Consider the following 18106-nt stretch of genomic DNA (forward strand, 5'->3'; position numbering starts at 1 on the left):
AATGAATGGGCCTGGAAAACTGGGTCAGGATTACTCACAAAGCTCCTCATCCTTTCCTGGAAGAAAATGTGATAGTATGTCTTTTATATGGAAATTTCTTTGTATATATGTATAAACTTGGTATGGCCTTAATGCTGCAGTTAAGGATTTGTTTGGCTACCACCTTAAGCAGCGTGTTAAGAATTGCCTCCTTATTGTATATTTTTACTTCTCCCTGGACTCTTAACCTTGAACAACCAATTTCCCTTTGTCCCTTATTCAACCCTGTCTTTTGCATGAAGTCATAAATGTTATGGCAGTTATTTTTTGGCTTGTAAAACAAAAAACTCTATTTCTGCAGTTTGAAGATGGAATGTAAACTTTCTGTGATACATGTATATATAAAAATATATTTATTGAACCATCCATATACACACATCCATGCTGATTCCAATGGAGAAAAATTAAAAGTTTTCTGAAATTTTCCCTGTGGTTAATTCATAGTTGTTACTACTTAACCAACTTGATAATTAGAACTTTTGAAATCTCGCAATTACCCGAGAGAAACCTACGTATCATCTGGAAAACATCATTTCACTTAAGACAAGGCTTTATGCTGTTCGTTCAAGATGTATTTATTGATAGGTGCTATGGGATACAAAGATGACTGAAACACAGATCCTGCCCGTAAGGAGCTTACAGTCTAGCAGGGAAGACAGAACACATACATGGGATACATGGTCAGAGCTAGGTTTCAGTAAGATGAATCTAGTATCATGTAGAAAGTAGACTGGAAGTAACAAGAGGTAAAGAACTGAGAGGCCACTGAAAGGAAGTGGGGAGGAAGGATGTGAAAGACTGCTGAGGTAGAAATGACAGGAATTAGCTGGAGAGAGGATGTAGGGAGACAGGAAGCAGGTGACTAGGGTGACTGACTTGTAGCACGGGTGATGGCAAACTGAGAACGGAGTAGGCGTACGGTAAGAAACGAAACTTGGCACATACAGCTCCTGCACGTCAACACAAAATGCCCGGGATATACTGGGCACAATCAGGAAAAAACAGCTAATTGCCCAGACCAGGGATGGAAGTACTCCAAAATGACCAGTGACTTCTCCCTCTTCTGCCCACCCCTCAAAATTTCACACCAATCCCCTCCGATATGAAATGCGTGATGCCTATAATTTACTGAATTATGCCCAATCCCTAGGCCTGCCTCCCTCATAAGCATGAAAACAGGAATACATTATTCAACTGGGTGAGTCGTCATTTAAGGGTGCTTTCATGTACCTCCAGGAGGAATGGACTAATCCTCCAGTCCTTGTCCTCCAGGAGGTTATGGTATGTTCTAGTTCTAGGTTGAAGGGGTAAGTTATAAGCTAAGAGAAAGGTATTAAATATTCTAGGAACATTTTAAAATGAAGATTGGGATAGAATTTCCAACAGGAGGGACAATGTGGAAGAAAAGTAGAGGAAAATAAATTTGCTCCTTACTTCAAATTCTGGACAGACCAACCCCCACAGGGTAGTGAATTAACCTCTCTTAAGACATCTTTTCTCTTAGGGAGAAAAGAAAAAGCTCTTGAACAAGGTCTTGGAAAAAAAGGTTTTGATGGTAAGAGATTGGAGGTGGCGGGAGGAGGGGTGGCAGGGAGAACGCAGATGCAAGTCTATCCTCAGGGAAGTGAAGGCACTTGAAGCCACGGAATCAGCAACACCTAGCTTGTCAGCAAACCATAACCATCCTTCCGTGAAGAATAGGAAAAACCACTGGAAAGGCAGATTAGGACCCTGATTCAAACATGGTGCTGCCAGGCACTGAACAGGGGATATGCTTAAGACCAAATCGCTGCCCCTTAGGAGCTTACAGTTGTAACAATACAAGGTGGGGAAAGCACCACAATGTACAGAATGCAAAATGCTGACAGATTTAGGAGAGAATTACAGCTGAGTTTCAGCTATTAACACATTAGGATACCCAATAGCTTTCTGACAGCTAGTAGTAAACCCATCCCTGAGGGGAACACAAGTTAATGTCCTTATTGACAAAAGGCCCTGGAACGGGCATTAAAACAGTTGGAAGAAAACAGAAAACATGGGTATGAAAACTGAGCTAATGAAGCAACTGGATAAGCATACACAATGTGGCTCCTTCCCTTTTCTCCCCACATCCTACCTTTTGACAGCTTTGGCTTACTAAAGCAAACATAGGGCAGGATTGGCAATTCCTCAATGTGCTGGACTAGTCATCTGAGTCATCGACCTTTGGAAAATTGCAGGGGTTATACAAATCACCTTAGTCCTTTCCAGCACTGATATTCTAAGAAATCTAGGAGTCTCCTCCTGTTTCTTGTGATAACCATCAGTATGGGGGGCGGGGGGAGGGGGGGGCTTTATAGAAATAGTTTCTCACTTAAAATTATGATTTTCTTTTGTATAAACCATAAATTACTCATATTCCATCAGCTCAATTCCACCCCTATCCCACTCTTCTTGAAAATCAATGTAGATACCTATGCAAATTTATTTTTAACACAATGTATGTTCTACATAATCTACTTAAATTGTATACTGAATCTTTAAAGAAAGGAAGTCCCTTCTTTCCTAATTCCTTATGTCTTCATTTAAAAGGGCCAAATCATTGTACATACACTCCTCATAAAAACATTTAAGAATCTAAACCAAACCCAAACAGGTGACAATAAAACTTAGGGAGAGTATGAGTAACCAAAGTGGTTAATTACAGCAATAGTTAAAACTATATCCATATTAAATGATATAATCATCCCTCTAATTACTACCAAAAATACAGGCAAACTTCCCACAAGTGGGTTTCTGAAGAATAAATACTTGCTAAAGTACTTCAATAGTGAATTTTGGGGTAAGCATCACTTACTTTAAAATAATAAAAAAAAAAAGACACACTGAATGGATACAAGTCCCTTAGGAATCTGTGACATTGGACACATTTCAAAGTAATAACCACGCAGTAGATTTCTCTAACTGACCAGGTCACATGGTTTATGGAAGTAACAAGAGAACTGATTTCCAATACTATATTCTTCTCACCCAGGGCTACCAGGTTTGAGTGGAAACTGAAGAGGAGAGACTTCGAAAGTCATGCAATCAAAAGACAGCAACTTTGATTCTAAGCCAATACATAAGCATGATCCAAAGTAAAACTGGTTAAGGTAGGCCACCTTTAATCAAACTTTCACTCATTCGGGCCATTATTAAAGACTGCTTCATGAAAGCATGAGCAAAGCAATCTAACTTCAGCATCATCCAGAGTTAGATACATATCCACTAAAAATAATAAAAATAAAAGTTTTACCTCACATGTGCCACCATATCTTTAATTCAGTCTAGTAAGTTCACAAGCCCATCTATGGTCCCCAGAACCTTGATATCACAGTAAACACAAATTCCAAAAGGTATTACTACCCTAAAACCAGAAGTCTTCATTTAATGACCCAGTACAACATGACAAGCAACTTTAACCTACAACCCCATCCCACATAAAATATTGCTAAGTTTCTAACACATTCTTTAAGGTTTGTAAAACATCTGCAGAAGACTACCTCTAATTGTCCACTGCCAATCTATGGTACATTAGGCACTTAGCTAGAAGTCCATATTCAAATAAATGTTGAAGTTGCTTCTTTTACAAGATTCAAAATTGCTAAACTAAAAGTTCAACAACTGTCTAATTTGTATACAGCTCCTACAGAGATTCTTTTGAGTAGCACAAAAATAAAGCTTTAATATAAAAATTATTTTTATAGATCAGTAGATTTGACAAATGCAAACAACTTACCTAAAATAAGCCACAAGAGAAACAATGGACTACAAATTTAAATTTCATAGAAAGAAATTTTCATATATTCTAACAAATGGTATCTATAAAGTGCCATGTTCTCCACTAAATCACTAACTCTACCAGGGTTCTCAAATAAAGGGATGAAGAAAAGTATCAGAGGATGGCAGTTATAAGCATAAAACACAACTAAACTAACCCGGATGATGCTAAAAATATTGTCTTTCACATCCAGATTAAATTGTACTAAATGTATTATCAAACCAGATGAGAAAATAATCTAGTAATTCAATAGCACTGTGCTACAATAAAGTCTGCAAATCAAAAGAAGCCCTACAAAATTAACTACTTTACCTTCAAGGAAATAGAAAATGGTAATGCTAGTCTTGACCTGAATGTTTTGCAGACTCAAGTCTCCACACTGTAGTTATTTCATGCCCTATTCCCTTAATGGTATTCAAATGTAAATATAGGTAGGCACTATGGTTCTAGAAAAAAAGCATCAGTTTTGGAGGCCAATCTGCTCCTACTACATGGAGGCTCGTGATGTACTTTCTTCACCTACTACTTTGAGGGGGGAATAATACCTAAGTCACAGGGTATAGCTGTGAAATATTTAGTTGTCTAACCTAAAGTGCAATTCAACTAACATGGTGGTAGTAACCTACTGATCCAAAAACCAAACAATTATTCTTGCATTATCCATTTCACAACTTCGCAGCAGTAACTCAAAATGTTGAGAACACAGGAAAATACAAAACGAACCTCAATATAAAAGCAAACAAAATTATTTTTGTACAAAGGTCTATTTATTTTCAACAGATCTTAAAAGACTGAAATCTACTGAACCAAACTAGTGTAACTTAGCTAAAATGTTCATGTGTGAAGAGTTTAAAGCTCAGGAGAAAAGAACTACATGTTGGGCCATTCCAACAGACAAAAAATTATGTTGAATGTGATGAGGTGATACTGCCTACAGAAAATCTTGCCCTCACCTATTTTATTTTCACTAACTGTGAAATATGTGAATAGATGTGCACCTAGGATAACATGTTTATTACATCAGCAATAAAGAGTGTTAACCATGCTGCTGAATCCTACTTATAAGTCCAATCCAAGTCAAAACACCATAATATCCCAACTATGGTAACTTGAAATTACTGAAGCAACCTTTTGTGAAATTATGCAGGAATTCCCTGCAATAAATTACAAGCAGCATATAGTATATTGCTACCTCTCCAAATTAACACACACACACACACACACAATTGGTACAAATAAAGTTGGGAGTGATTACTTACAGTAGTTGTTGCTATAATTCCTGAGAGATCTCTAGTTGCTGTCACCCCAGCTGTCCTACTCCACACTCCACCCACCATGGATTACAGGAGTGAGGACTCCCTGGGTTCAGTGGGGCGGCTTCATTTTGCAAGAGCATTTTGGCATCACTGGCCCCCACTCACCAAGCAGCAGATGCAGGGCATGCATCTCCCTCCACCCACCTCCCCACCAAAAGAACCCACAAATGTCTGCATGTCCTCTAGGATATAACAGTAGCCCCAAGTTGAGAAACACTGTATTTAGTTAGTGCCCTTAAAGCTCTGCTCTGAGGAGGAAAAACATTTAGAAATGTATGGTTTAGTATTCACTTATGAAAAATGATTCCTAGGTTATCTATATTTTATCACCTAATAGTTACTACAACTTAATTTTTTTCCCCAAAAATAACTCAGGCAAAATTTTCTTCTTTCTACTACAAGCTTAATATAAGCTACAAAAGTACAAGCTGAATGTCTTCTAACTCTGGGCCAAATGAAGTGGTTACCAACTAGTTGTTTAAACTGACCCAAAAACCAGCCACAGGATTCAGTTATGTAAGTTTTTTATGTTGTTATATATGAAGATGTTGCCAATTTTCAAATATTTGAGGTACTAAGGACCAACTGATAACATCAAAAACTTCATTTAAGATTACACCCTTCAGTAAACCTAGTTTCCCAGCAACAGCAAAACATCCCTATTCTTACTAATATACTAGCCTGAAACAATAGTCTTAAAGATGAACACTGTTAAAAAAAATAAGTTTAAGCTGACAACCTCATTGTCCTTCAGTTGGTAGTGACAAGTTATCACACAAAGGCTTGCTACACAAATGTGTAAACAAAACCTTCACCCATCTCACACACAGCACTCAACACATACTATGCAAAACGAGTATTAGTCTATATCGCCAGATCTTCCAGAAACGTTTTAATAAAAATTGGCCATTTCCAAGAAATACCCACTGCATGCCCACCAGTAAAAGGGAACCATAACAAAACAGAAAATTTACCATATGGCTATGATTAAAAGAAAAAAAAAACCTAGCACTCACTCAAGCACACCATCAAAGTCCAACATTAATGTCACATTCTTTCTTATGGGCTATGATTCTGAATAGACACTGAAATAAAACTTAATACAAATGCTGAACTATTCAGGTCAAAGGACTCTACAGAAGCATCTGTACTCAGAGGCATTCCAGTTCGAAACTCAATTTCAGAATAAGGCATAACAAAAGAACACAACACATACAGGGTAAAAAAGGGAGTCATAATTCCCAACATACTCTGAACCTGATAGAACAAATCTAGGGTTTTTTTTTTTTATTATTTTCTTTAAACAATTGCCAAGACTGGAATCAAAGATAAATAGAAGGCACAACAGTTTTGCTCTGGTTTTGTGTTACTTAGATTTGGAAATTTTTTTTGTTCTTTTTTCTTTTTTTACAAATACAAATTAAACATGAAAAAAACTCTACTTCAAAAAAAAAACTAACAGTTCAAGAAAAGCTTATCAGTTGCATTCTAGACATTTAAATCTATCTCACAATTTAAATTCCAATGTCAAAAACAGTAGATTTTAGAACTGTTTTGTGATCATGTTTTAAAAGAAAACTCGAACACCTTTTATTCAGTTTTTAACCACATCAACGAGAATCAAAATTGTCAATTTTTCCAATGGCAATTTCTCCACACCAGAAGATATAGTCATGACTCTCAAAGAGGAAAACAATTTGGGTTTCTCCGGTCTTCAAAATGTTTATCAAATCCTGTAATTCTCACAGGCTTTTGAAACACATAGAAAGTAAGTAAGAAATAGTCCAATGAATGAAACATACCAAATGTCAGTAAGAAGCAAGACACATTCCTTTGGGGAAACTGTTAAAAAAAAAAAAATCCAGTCTGTATATGCAAATAAAGCAAAGAAATTCAGTCTTTTTTTTCTTCTTTAAAAATCCATTTTTCCTAAAATATCATTCCACAAAATTGGAAGTGAAGGACTAAAAGGTGGGGGGCAGGGGAGAGAAGGAGCACACACCATTAACACAAAAAGTAAAATTGTACAAACTTAAGCAGTTTATGGCAGACTAGGATCATATTCCAAGATACCAAGGTTGGCTGAAGAAATTCATCATTCTGTGGGAGCTAGTTTGTACTGCTGCCTGAAGACTGGTGAAGAGCATTTCACTGCCTTGGAGCAATGCTCCTGCCCACTCCAAATCCTGGTTTCTGCACCATGCCTCCACGAGGTGGGCCTCTCATGCCACCGCCCAGCCCACCTCGAGGGCCTCCAGGTCCCCGCAGGCGGTTATCCCGGCGGTCCCCTTCACGGGCGGCTCGAGTCTTCTTTTCTTCCACATTCAGACGGACCTCTCCTCTGAACATGATGGGCTGTAAGAATCAAGGTGAACAGATTTATAGAGTGCTTATGAACTACTCTCAAAAGAGTAGCAAAAGAGCTTATGAGCTAGCTTTCAAAGATAAAAGAAAGCTAACAAAAGAAAAACAAGAACCAGGAGCTTATAAATGAGCTGCCTTCTCACAGTTCACTTTTTGTCTCAAACTCAGAACACATAATTTTTCCATTAACAGATACATGAAAAAGCGATTAGGTATTCAAGTTAGTTCAAAAGTTAAAAAGCCCACTTGTACACAGTAGTACAAGTGACTCTTATTCAAGTAAACCTTACCTTCTCATAAGTGGGATATAAATAAAAATTGCCACCTTCTCCAGGGACTGGGAGACTTATAAAATCCCATCATCACGTAATGTGCAAAGATTTTGCTGTACATGTTTATGCAAAGTACACATACATCTCAAAAACATCATGAATTTCATTTCAATATAACCTTAAGAAAATGCAATTTGCCTTAACAGAATTTGGGAAAATACTAAAATAACAATACCAGATCTTAGTGCAGGGGAAAAGAGTCTTGGGTCTTCTTTTTTGCCAAAACTATAGTAAACAAAGGGTTACTCAAGATTTCAATGACCTCAATTTATGTTCCTTGCTGGCACTCTGTGGCTTTCTAACGGAAGTATTTTTTCAAAATAAATACCTAACAGTTCTTACTATGCAGAAGTGTTCTATATTCTTCACTTTTATTATCTCTTTTAATTTTCACAACAACCCTTCAAGGATTATTATCACAACTATTTTATATAGACCAGCAAACTGGTACTAAGGAGGCTAAAGAACACACACTACACAGGTCACGAGTCTAGTGAGTGACAGAAGAGCAATGTAAACCCAGGCATACTGACAGGAAAGTAAAGCACTCAATCTACACAGCATGGACAGACACCAGTTATATTCTACAAGCTATTTCTGTACACAAAAAACTGCTGAAGGGAATAAGGTAAACTTCTACCCAGACAGTGATGTGAGGGTAAGTGTTAGTCGTTCAGTCATGTCCAACTCATTTCTTGCTCAGTTATGGCCAACTCTTTGCAACCCCATAGACTGTAGCCCACCAGGCTCCTCTGTCCATGGAATTCTCCAGGCAAGAATACTGGAGTGGGTTGCCATTCCCTTCTCCAGGGGATCTTCCTCACCCAGGGATCGAACCTGGATCTTCCACCTTGCAGGCAGTTTCTTTACTCTCTGAGCCACCTAAAGCAAGCTACATTTGAAGCTCCCAAAGTACACAGACATGACCTGAAAGTGCATGTGAGGAAACCTGCACAGGGGTTGGGCAGGGAAGTCCCTTTGAGCTCTGATTCTAATTTAAATTTTATATTCTGATTAAACATATATTTGTACATATATAAATATCTTAACACATCCAATATTACAAATATTTTATATATACACTATATAAATCATACACATTAATATGAAGTGCTATTCCTGGCAATGTTTTACATACAGTGAACAGAAGTTATTTTAAGCCTGAAAAATAAGAGGTTATGACTGCAGATATTTTAAAAGGCAGTTATAGAAGACATCTCTAAGGAGGTATCAAAAGGACAGAAGCAATCTGAATGAAAAAAAAGGTACCAGACATACACCCCTTTCTGAGGAACTTTACTTCAACAATTCTTATGCCTAAAGATACCATGACTCGCCCACATGCCGTCAAAACACCAAAGCCCTCCTCTTGGATAATTAACTAGGAAGCAATCAGGTCTGACCTTGTTTGGCCCCACTGGAATTATCACACCATTGAAGAAAATACAAATTCAAGGCTGCACCAAAAAGTATGACCACTGAACTATCACATGCTTAATGGTGAATTTACAACAAGGCCTACAGGACATTTCTGGGTTCAGTATTTCTGTGTCCTGGGTGAGATAAGCCATTATTTTCTTCACATTTCTCAGTGTTTTGGAGGAGATGCTTCACAAAAATAGTGGTCAAACAGTTTGATAGACAATGCACATTTCCAAATGAAGGCTAACTTATAACCACAGCATTAAACTTTTAGTATATCCACTAACATTCTGGAGAACATCAGACATTCTGGAGAACCACTGGAAAATAAAGATCTGCACCATTTCTAACTAACATGGTTAATAAAATGTGTAAGCTTTAACTGGCAGAGACTCAAAATAGCCTAGTGGTTGCCAGGGGCTGGGGAGAGAGGATATGGGCAGAGACTGCTTAATGGATAAGGGACTTACTCTTGATGAAATTGTTTGCAACAAGACAGGTGATGGTTGCACAACAATGTGTATTAAATGTCACTGAATTGTACCCTTTAAAATGTTTAATTTTATTATGTGAATTTCACCTCAATTGAAAAAAAGTGAGGTCTTAAAATTCCCACACCCATCTCAGTAAATTAACACTATTTATATCTTTGTTTTTCTCTACAACGACTACTACTACAGAGCTTTTTGGCAAATGAAAGATGTGGGGGAAGGAAAGGACTCTGTAAGGACACAGAAACAAGACTCCAATTCTACAAATTTCTTTACTATTGGAGAAGGCAGACTGACTCCAAACCCAGACAAGTTAAAGAACAAAAGGAGATGCTCCTCATAGTTATACCCAAACAGTTATATAGGAAAATTGCAAGTATACCTGGTAAACAAACTGATTCTAAGTTCTTAGCTAAAAGTAACACAGTGCTTAATTCATCTCTTACAACGAATAAAGAACTGCATAAATCTCAGTGTACTGGTAACCACAATCACTTCACTCTCCATCAAGCAACTTAGGCAAAAACTATTTATATGATAGTTTTGTTTTGCTAAGTTCCCAGGCAGTTCTTTTAATAATGGTTAAACATGATGAAAAATATTACCCAGACAGGTTGGAATAAATTGCACTTTACATGTAAGACAGTTTTAAGGATGGATGAATACATTAAGATTAAAAAAAATACAAGATGAAAAACTGCTTACCCTGTTGCTAAGCACCTTCTGAACAGGCTCAGAATCATCAAACACAACAAACCCAAAATTGGGTAATTTCCCACCACTGTTTATACGCAGTTCTACCACATTCCCATAATCTGCAAGTGAAACACAGATTCTCATATAAGTTAGAACACTTTTAAAAAATATTACATGCACATTGTCCACCAACAGCCACTAGGCACGTGTGGCCGTGGGGAATGTGAACTGTGGCTACTCTGAAAGAAGACGTGCCCTTCTGCCAACACACACACAGCATTTCAAAGACTTACAATAGGATCATGGAAAATATCTCATGTTTATATATATATTCAGATGATGTCTTAGACACACTGGGTTAAGTGAAATACTGATTTAATTGTCCAGTTCTACAAGTCGGGCACGACTGAGTGACTGAACTGAAAGTGTAACTACAGGGTGATCTAGTGGTTGGGAATCTGCCTGCCAATGCAGGTGACAGGCGTTTGATCCCTGGTCCGGGAAGATCCCACATGCCGCAGAGCAGCTAAGCCTGTGTGCCACAACTACTGCAGCCCAAGCACCCTAGAGCTGGTGCTCCACAATAAACCACTGCAGAGAGGCTCATGCACCACGACTAGAGAAAGCCCAAGTGCAGCAACAAAGACCCAGCGCAGTCAAATAAATAAATAGATCTTAAAAATAAAAAAGTGTTACTAGAAAACTTAAAATTACATGTGTGACTATCTTCTACTTCTACTGGAGAGCAGATGAATCTAGTGTTTAAAACTCAACAACATGGAGTGGGAGGGAGGTTCAAGAGGGAGGCTGCCTATGCATACTAGGGGTGATTCACATTGTCGTATGGCAGAAACCAACACAACATTGTAAAGCAATTATCTTCCAATTAAAACTAAATCTTAAACAAAGATGGGGAAAAAAACCTTAATAACCTACTTTGAAAAAAGTCTTTAAGCTCTGATTTGTCCACCTCATGAGGCAGGTTGCCAATGAAGAGCTGGTGACTATCAGGATGTCTCACAATTCTTCGGGGTTCCACATCGCCTTGCTCACCAGCCTCACGGACTGAAGAGGAAACAAAACCAGCAAGGAATGAGAAAGAAGACACCTTGCAGTAACTGTTCCATTCAGCAGTTTTCTCTCTACCCCTAAACACAGATAATTCAATTCACTCTGCAATGTATTTTTAAATCTAAGTACCCACAAATATCAACTGCCCTCCCAAAACAAGCTCTTATCCTCAACATGTGCAGTGGAGAGAAGCCCTTCTGAGCTCTCACCTGGTCTGGGTCCCCTCTGGGGAGGAACGTTTATTCGCTGTTCTCGCACCCTCTGATCCCTCTGAGGCCTCTGAAGTGGAATCTGAGATTCAGGCTTAGACTCCGGGCGAGGCTGAAAAACGTATGCATCAAAATTAAAGCAAGTTTATCCTTTTTTTCCTTTTTAAGTGTTCTAACTAACAATAAGGTTTAGAACTAGAAAATGACAGTTCTTGAGTTCTCTCGCCACTCCCCCCAAAAAACCCAAACAAACAAAAATTAAAACACATTAAAAATCACCTTGTACCCATTCTCCTCTGCCTTATCTGTTGCTGTTTTTTAGTTGCCAAGTCATGTCCAACTCTTTCAAGATCCCATGGACTGCAGCCTGCCAGGCTCTTCTGTCCGTGGAATTCTCCAGGCAAGCATACTGGAGTGGGTGGCCATTTCCTTCTCCAGGGGATCTTCCCGACCCAGGGATCGAACCTGCGTCTCCTGCACTGGCAGGTGGATTCTTTATCACTGAGCCACCAAGGAACCCTGTCTTATCTGTTAAACCTCTCTAAATTCACGTTACGTGAAAATATAAGTAAATTTGCCTAACATGCAAATTTAATTATAAACTCACCTGTGAAGCTGGTACTTTAACAACATGTGGGGGTATCCCAGTAACTGGAACAGCTCCACTGGGTGGAAGGTTCTTACTGGTCACAGATGCCCAAGAAAAGGTCTAAGGGAACACCACCATGAGTTGTTATAATACTTAGCAAAACAATATAAAAGTTCTAGGCTTTTGATTTCTTGTACATTATATGTGCATCACATTCTCAAGAGGCAAGATGGTTTATAAGTAACTTGAGATTCCTTGCCCCACCACTTAAAATTTAGTACTAAAATTCCTTAGGACTCATCAAGCATCAGCAAAATATGAGCAGCTACTTCCACTCAATTTCAAGTCTGTGAATCCAAGAAAATTCTCCCTCCAAAGCCAGCTCTTCCTCCTTTGATTTTCTCACTGTGATCCAATTATACCACCTTTAGAATTTTCTTGAATTATTTCAATCAGTACCAAAATCACCACATCTTATTTACCTCTTATCTCTCCATCTTCACTGCCATGACCCTAATCCAAGATGTCATTACCTCTTCCAAGACTACTACAGTTAAACCACCTAACTTGTCATCTACTCTCACTCCAATAAACATCATTTTCCACCTGCAAGCTACAGTCATGTCACCATTCCTCTTTACTACTCACCTACACACCTATTTTATACAGAGCAGCAAACTACAAACCAGGGAGGTTACTGACAGTTCCCATAGAATAATGCCCAGAAAATTTCAAGACACTTAATTAGACAAATAACAATTTAAGAACCCTGGCCGCATAAATACAGCACTAAAACATACTCCTTCACAGAGCATCAGCTATAAAGGTTCTGTGAATTCAGCCAGTATCATCCTGGTGTGACTCATGAAAGGTAGCTGAAAAGCTTCAAACTTTTGAAATCAATTATTCTAATTAGAACATATTACAGTTAGTTTCTACTTCTACTGTAAAGTTGTCCTCAATTAGATTTCACAGAAAAGGGCAGGAAAAGTCTGCTGTGCCATGTTATTTTTTTGAAAATACACTATCATTTTTTTGTGTAACAAGCACATAGTAACATGCAATTTGAATGTAGTATTAAAAAGACAGTTTGTTGATATGGCAACAATATAGCACCCAAAACTTCTTGTCTGTATTCAAATTTCCTTAGAGGAGGGAAAAAAACTACTTTTGACTTTATAAAGCAATATGCATCTTATCTGAGGTATGGCTCAATATGGAAGACTTTCCCCAAATGAATACAAAAATTCACCTACAAAAGTCATCCTAGCAACAAAAAAGGAGAAGAGAGATTTTTTACAACAGAAAGAAGCAGAATAAAACTGAAGACATGCTGCATACTCTCAAGTCCTCCTGCACTGTCTGGGCTATGTCTGCTGGTGCTGGAGAAGAACTCTTCTGAACATCCTCAGGAGCAGTTTCTTCCAATACTGGCTCAGACTTTTCCTCCTGGACTTCAGATACAGGTTCCTGCTCTGGTTCTGGTTCCGGTTCAGGTTCTGGTTCAGCAACAGGTTCTTCTAAATGTTCTTCTAAGTCATTGCTTTCACAGTAAAATTTGAGAAATATCATTCTGCTTCCATTGATTTAGCAAGAAATTCCTATAGAGACCTGAACCTAAAAATAGCTCCCTCCTCCCACAAATATCTACAAATTATGTATTTGAGTATTAAAACATGAGAACTTTTCAGAAAAGCCCTCGATGAGCAAGTCAGATTTGCTAGATTCTGATTAAGTAAATGCATCAACCATATCAAAAGGAACTAGACCACTGTTTCTCAAAATCTCAAATTATCACAATTTACCTATCATATATCACAAAACCCTTACTAGGCGGTGGGCAGGGGGGAAAGGGAGGTGCTTAATAGGTATGGTTTCAGTTTTGTAAGATAAAAAGTTCTAGATATCTGTTGCACAACTGTGTGCATATACTTCACGCTACTATAAAGTACACTTGAAAATGGTTAAAATGTCATGTGGTTTTTACAACCAAAACATTTTCTCACGCCAAAAACACAAGGAATTTTGGAGGGAAAAAAAAAAAATCAGCTGTAATTCAAAATAGTTCTTAAACTTCCACGTAAGTCATAGGAACAGTCTTTTAAAACTGCATATGCTTTCCTTCTGAACTTCTAATTTGGTAGGCTTGTGGTAGGATAACGAATCTTCATTTTCAACCAGCAACCCAGGTGAGTAAAGTCAGTCCCATCACACCTTCTAGTTCTCTCAAAGCACTTAATGCTATGTCTTTATGTATTAACACTCGATAAATCCCAAATCTATTTCCACTTATGGTGAAGGAAAAAACTGAACCAAAAAGCTACTTCTGGGTACTATTTAAGTAGGCCTCAGAGTGCAATCTATATTAAACATGCTTTATATATTTATGTTAGACACCAAAAGCAAAACCTTTCTTCTGGGAAATTATCACTGAGACAATTCTGAGCATTATGGCTGCCCTCCAGCAAACAGGACTACACAACCCAAGTTTTCATGCAGCTCTGGACAAATGAACAAAGTTTTCCTTACCTGACAGTTTGATCATAAAAAGTTCCAGAATCATCAGGTACCACCTCAGGTGTCTGCTGTCTTTCTTCAGGCTCCTCTACTTCTTCTTCAGATTCTAAATGAGAAAAAAAAATTTAACATCTTTGTGGTTCACTTAATTCAAATATATTCACTTTCACAATGTTCATCATGACAAAAAAAGGCAATGATATAAGTAAATACACATAAAAGATAAAGAAAATAGGGCAAATGGATAAAATCATGAGACAGGATTTAAGGACAGAATTAAGGCTATTTTAATGTCTGGATTATAAGCATGGAATCTGAGGTAACCCAACAAATGGTCTACCAGCTAACTAGCTATATGACATCAGGCAAATGACTCCTGTACTGTAGTTTATTAAATGGGAACAACAGTACATAACGTACTTATTTGCAAGGTTGTTGTAGTACAGCCTTAAATAAATACAAAGTACTTAGAATTCTCAGTCATATAGAAAACACTAAAATATAGTCTCTCTCCAGAGCATCTTATATATGCTGACCATTACAAGGTTTCAATTCCTAAAACTTACTTAGGGTTCCACTCTAGTAACACACCCCACTGCAGTGGAGGAACCATCTAAACTTCTGCAGAGTCCTACACAAACTGTGACCAAGATGCTACTACTGCTGCCGTAACTTGTCTACTAACTTAGGGGATCGATGCGTCCCATCAATACCAGTGGCATAGACTAAGTGGTTAGCCTCAAGTAGGTTAAAATTGCCAAGATTTCTTACATCTTAACAATTAAAAGTTACTAATGAAAAATACAGAGAATTATGAAACCATTCAAGAAACTTACACTCTCTCCAAGTCAAACTGATGCCATCCAAAAAAAATTTTAGACAAGTAACTTACCCTCCTGAGGTTCAGTGATAAAGCCACCAAAGACTTCATCTTGGTATCTGAAGATATCGTTGTGAACATAGAACTTATTTGCAACAGAGCCCTGTAATATCAACAAAAAGTTTTCATTTATCAGCAGGCTTTTCAAACTCCAAATTACCCTACACCAAATCACCCTGGGCCATTCAGTTCAGTTCAGTTGCTCAGTCGTGTCCAACTCTGTGACCCCATGAATTGCAGCACGCCAGGCCTTCCTGTCCATCACCAACTCCCGGAGTTCACTCAGACTCACGTCCATCGAGTTGGTGATGCCATCCAGCCATCTCATCCTCTGTCGTCCCCTTCTCCTCCTCCCCCCAATCCCTCCCAGCATCAGAGTCTTTTCCAATGAGTCAACTCTTCGCATGAGGTGGCCAAAGTACTGGAGTTTCATCTATAGCATCATTTCTTCCAAAGAAATCCCAGGGCTGATCTCCTTCAGAATGGACTGGCTGGATCTCCTTGCAGTCCAACAGACTTATTAGTTCTCAACTAATGGCAGTATTGCCCATCCCAACAGACATTTGGCAACTTCTGGAGACATTTCAGCTCTCCCATTGAGGAGTAGAACTGACAATTACTGAGTGGAGGGCAAGGATGTTGCTAAGCATCCTACATTGCACAGGACAGCCCTGACAACAAAATTATCCAGGCTCAAATTTTAAGTCAAGGTGGAAAAGATCCTTGCCCTACCCTCAAATAGGTTAAAATCTCCAAGATTTTAAGACTTAACATGTTTGTTAAGAAGCACTCATATATACCAAGTGCTGAATGAATATCTAAAAATGAATATCTAGAAATTGACCAATTATTTAAGCTGCCAAAGCCCAAATCTCAAATCATTTCTTGAACAATAAATACATTATTATCAACTACGTATTTTAAAATCCCCTAAATCTGTAGCCAAGAATACTGACACAAGCTCTCAAATGTGGTGTAACTAAAAAGGTTTGCCTACCCTAGGTATAAGACACACTTATGCTGAAATCTATGTCATTTACTAGTCATTCAATTTCTAAGACTGTTTCTTCACCTGTAAAATGAGGGATACGAACTCATACTAGAGTTTTGATTATTAAATGAGACAGTTTATGAAACAATCCATTATACTAAGGTAATATTGAAATCTTCCTCTTGAAAGATATAAGTACATTTATTAATATCCCATGATTTCTTGCATATTTAAGTCAATCAACAATTTTAACACTAAAGATAATCTAAGCCTTCTCAAGAAATCATGACAAAACTGATTTCACATGATTTTTCAAACAAACTGAGTTATTTTATATTTAAACAGTAAAATGACAGGGATTTTTAGATTCACTGTCCTTCAACAGAAAATTATCTTAAGGGTAATGCTAGAGAAAACTTTCAGCCAGCAAGTCATCATGAGCCCCTTCCACATGCTCACACAGATCACAGACAGGATTCCTAACTTTGCTCATTTTGGACCAGGCGAGAAGACACTTCAAATGCAATTAATCAACATAAACCTATGGTCCTTTCATGATAACTAAAAAAAAAAAAACAGGACTCCTTGAAGTAACAGTTGATTCCAAAACTGGAGTGGAGGATAGAGCAGGGAAAATGCAAGGTGATCCTGAAAGCTCCTGTGCCATGGAGTGCCCTGTTCCCAAAAAACCCCCAAACAAACAAAAAAACCAAACCCACTCAAAAGGGTTCACACTTAGCAGATCTGGGACATTTTAGAAATCGATAAAAGTTATTAATTAAATCTACTAAACAAAGATCCCATGATAGATAGGAGAAAAGGTAAAGCTACTTACAGTAGAATGCCAACGAATAGACAAAAAAAAATTAGATGATCAGCATTTGCACCCATCAGAGTAGCAAGAATTCATGAATGCTTAAAACTAATACCTAAAAAGTTTGATGAAGAACATAAGTACATGCACAGTCTCAAAGAAGCCCACAGGGAATCCCCTGGTGGTACAGTGGCTAAGAACCCATCAAGCCAGTGCAGGTCTGGGAAGAGTCCACAAGCCCTGAGCAACTAAGCCCGTGAGCCACGACTACTGAAGCCCACGCACCGAGAGCCTAAGTTCCACAGCAAGGGAAGCCGCTGCAATAAAGAGCAGCCCCAGCTCGCCACCAGGTAGAGCGCGCAGCAAAGACTCAGCGCAGCCAAAAACACAATGAATAAAGAAGAAGCAAGCATAGTTTACATTCTGATGATAAAAGCCAAAACATTAACTTTACACGTCAACCTGGTGACCATCACCTTAACTAAATAATACTAATAATAGGACTAAGTGTAAATGTTAGTCGCTCAGTCGTGCCCGACTCTTTGTGACCCCACGGACTGCAGCCCACCAGGCTCC

The 18106-nt window shown here is 38.2% G+C and overlaps 1 protein-coding gene across 2 annotated transcripts in view; it reads right to left on the reverse strand.

Moving 5' to 3' along the window:
* Positions 1–596: 596 nt before the first annotated feature.
* The window catches only part of G3BP1 (G3BP stress granule assembly factor 1), a 34594-nt gene continuing 17084 nt past the window's right edge, over positions 597–18106 (reverse strand). Inside the window, exons 5-12 of one of the 2 annotated variants that reach the window (XM_040239544.1) lie at positions 15738–15828; positions 14858–14951; positions 13670–13871; positions 12347–12448; positions 11740–11851; positions 11396–11524; positions 10469–10578; positions 597–7509 (exon numbers count right to left, since the gene is read on the reverse strand). In XM_040239544.1, the coding sequence (XP_040095478.1) occupies positions 7303–7509; positions 10469–10578; positions 11396–11524; positions 11740–11851; positions 12347–12448; positions 13670–13871; positions 14858–14951; positions 15738–15828 (1047 nt within the window). In that variant the 3' untranslated portion in view covers positions 597–7302. The remainder of the gene's footprint in view (positions 7510–10468; positions 10579–11395; positions 11525–11739; positions 11852–12346; positions 12449–13669; positions 13872–14857; positions 14952–15737; positions 15829–18106) is intronic. The other variant, XM_040239545.1, reaches the window with a different exon arrangement.

The sequence above is a fragment of the Oryx dammah genome, unplaced genomic scaffold, assembly GCF_014754425.2.
Source record: "Oryx dammah isolate SB20612 unplaced genomic scaffold, SCBI_Odam_1.1 HiC_scaffold_5, whole genome shotgun sequence".
Classification (NCBI taxonomy): Eukaryota; Metazoa; Chordata; class Mammalia; order Artiodactyla; family Bovidae; genus Oryx; species Oryx dammah.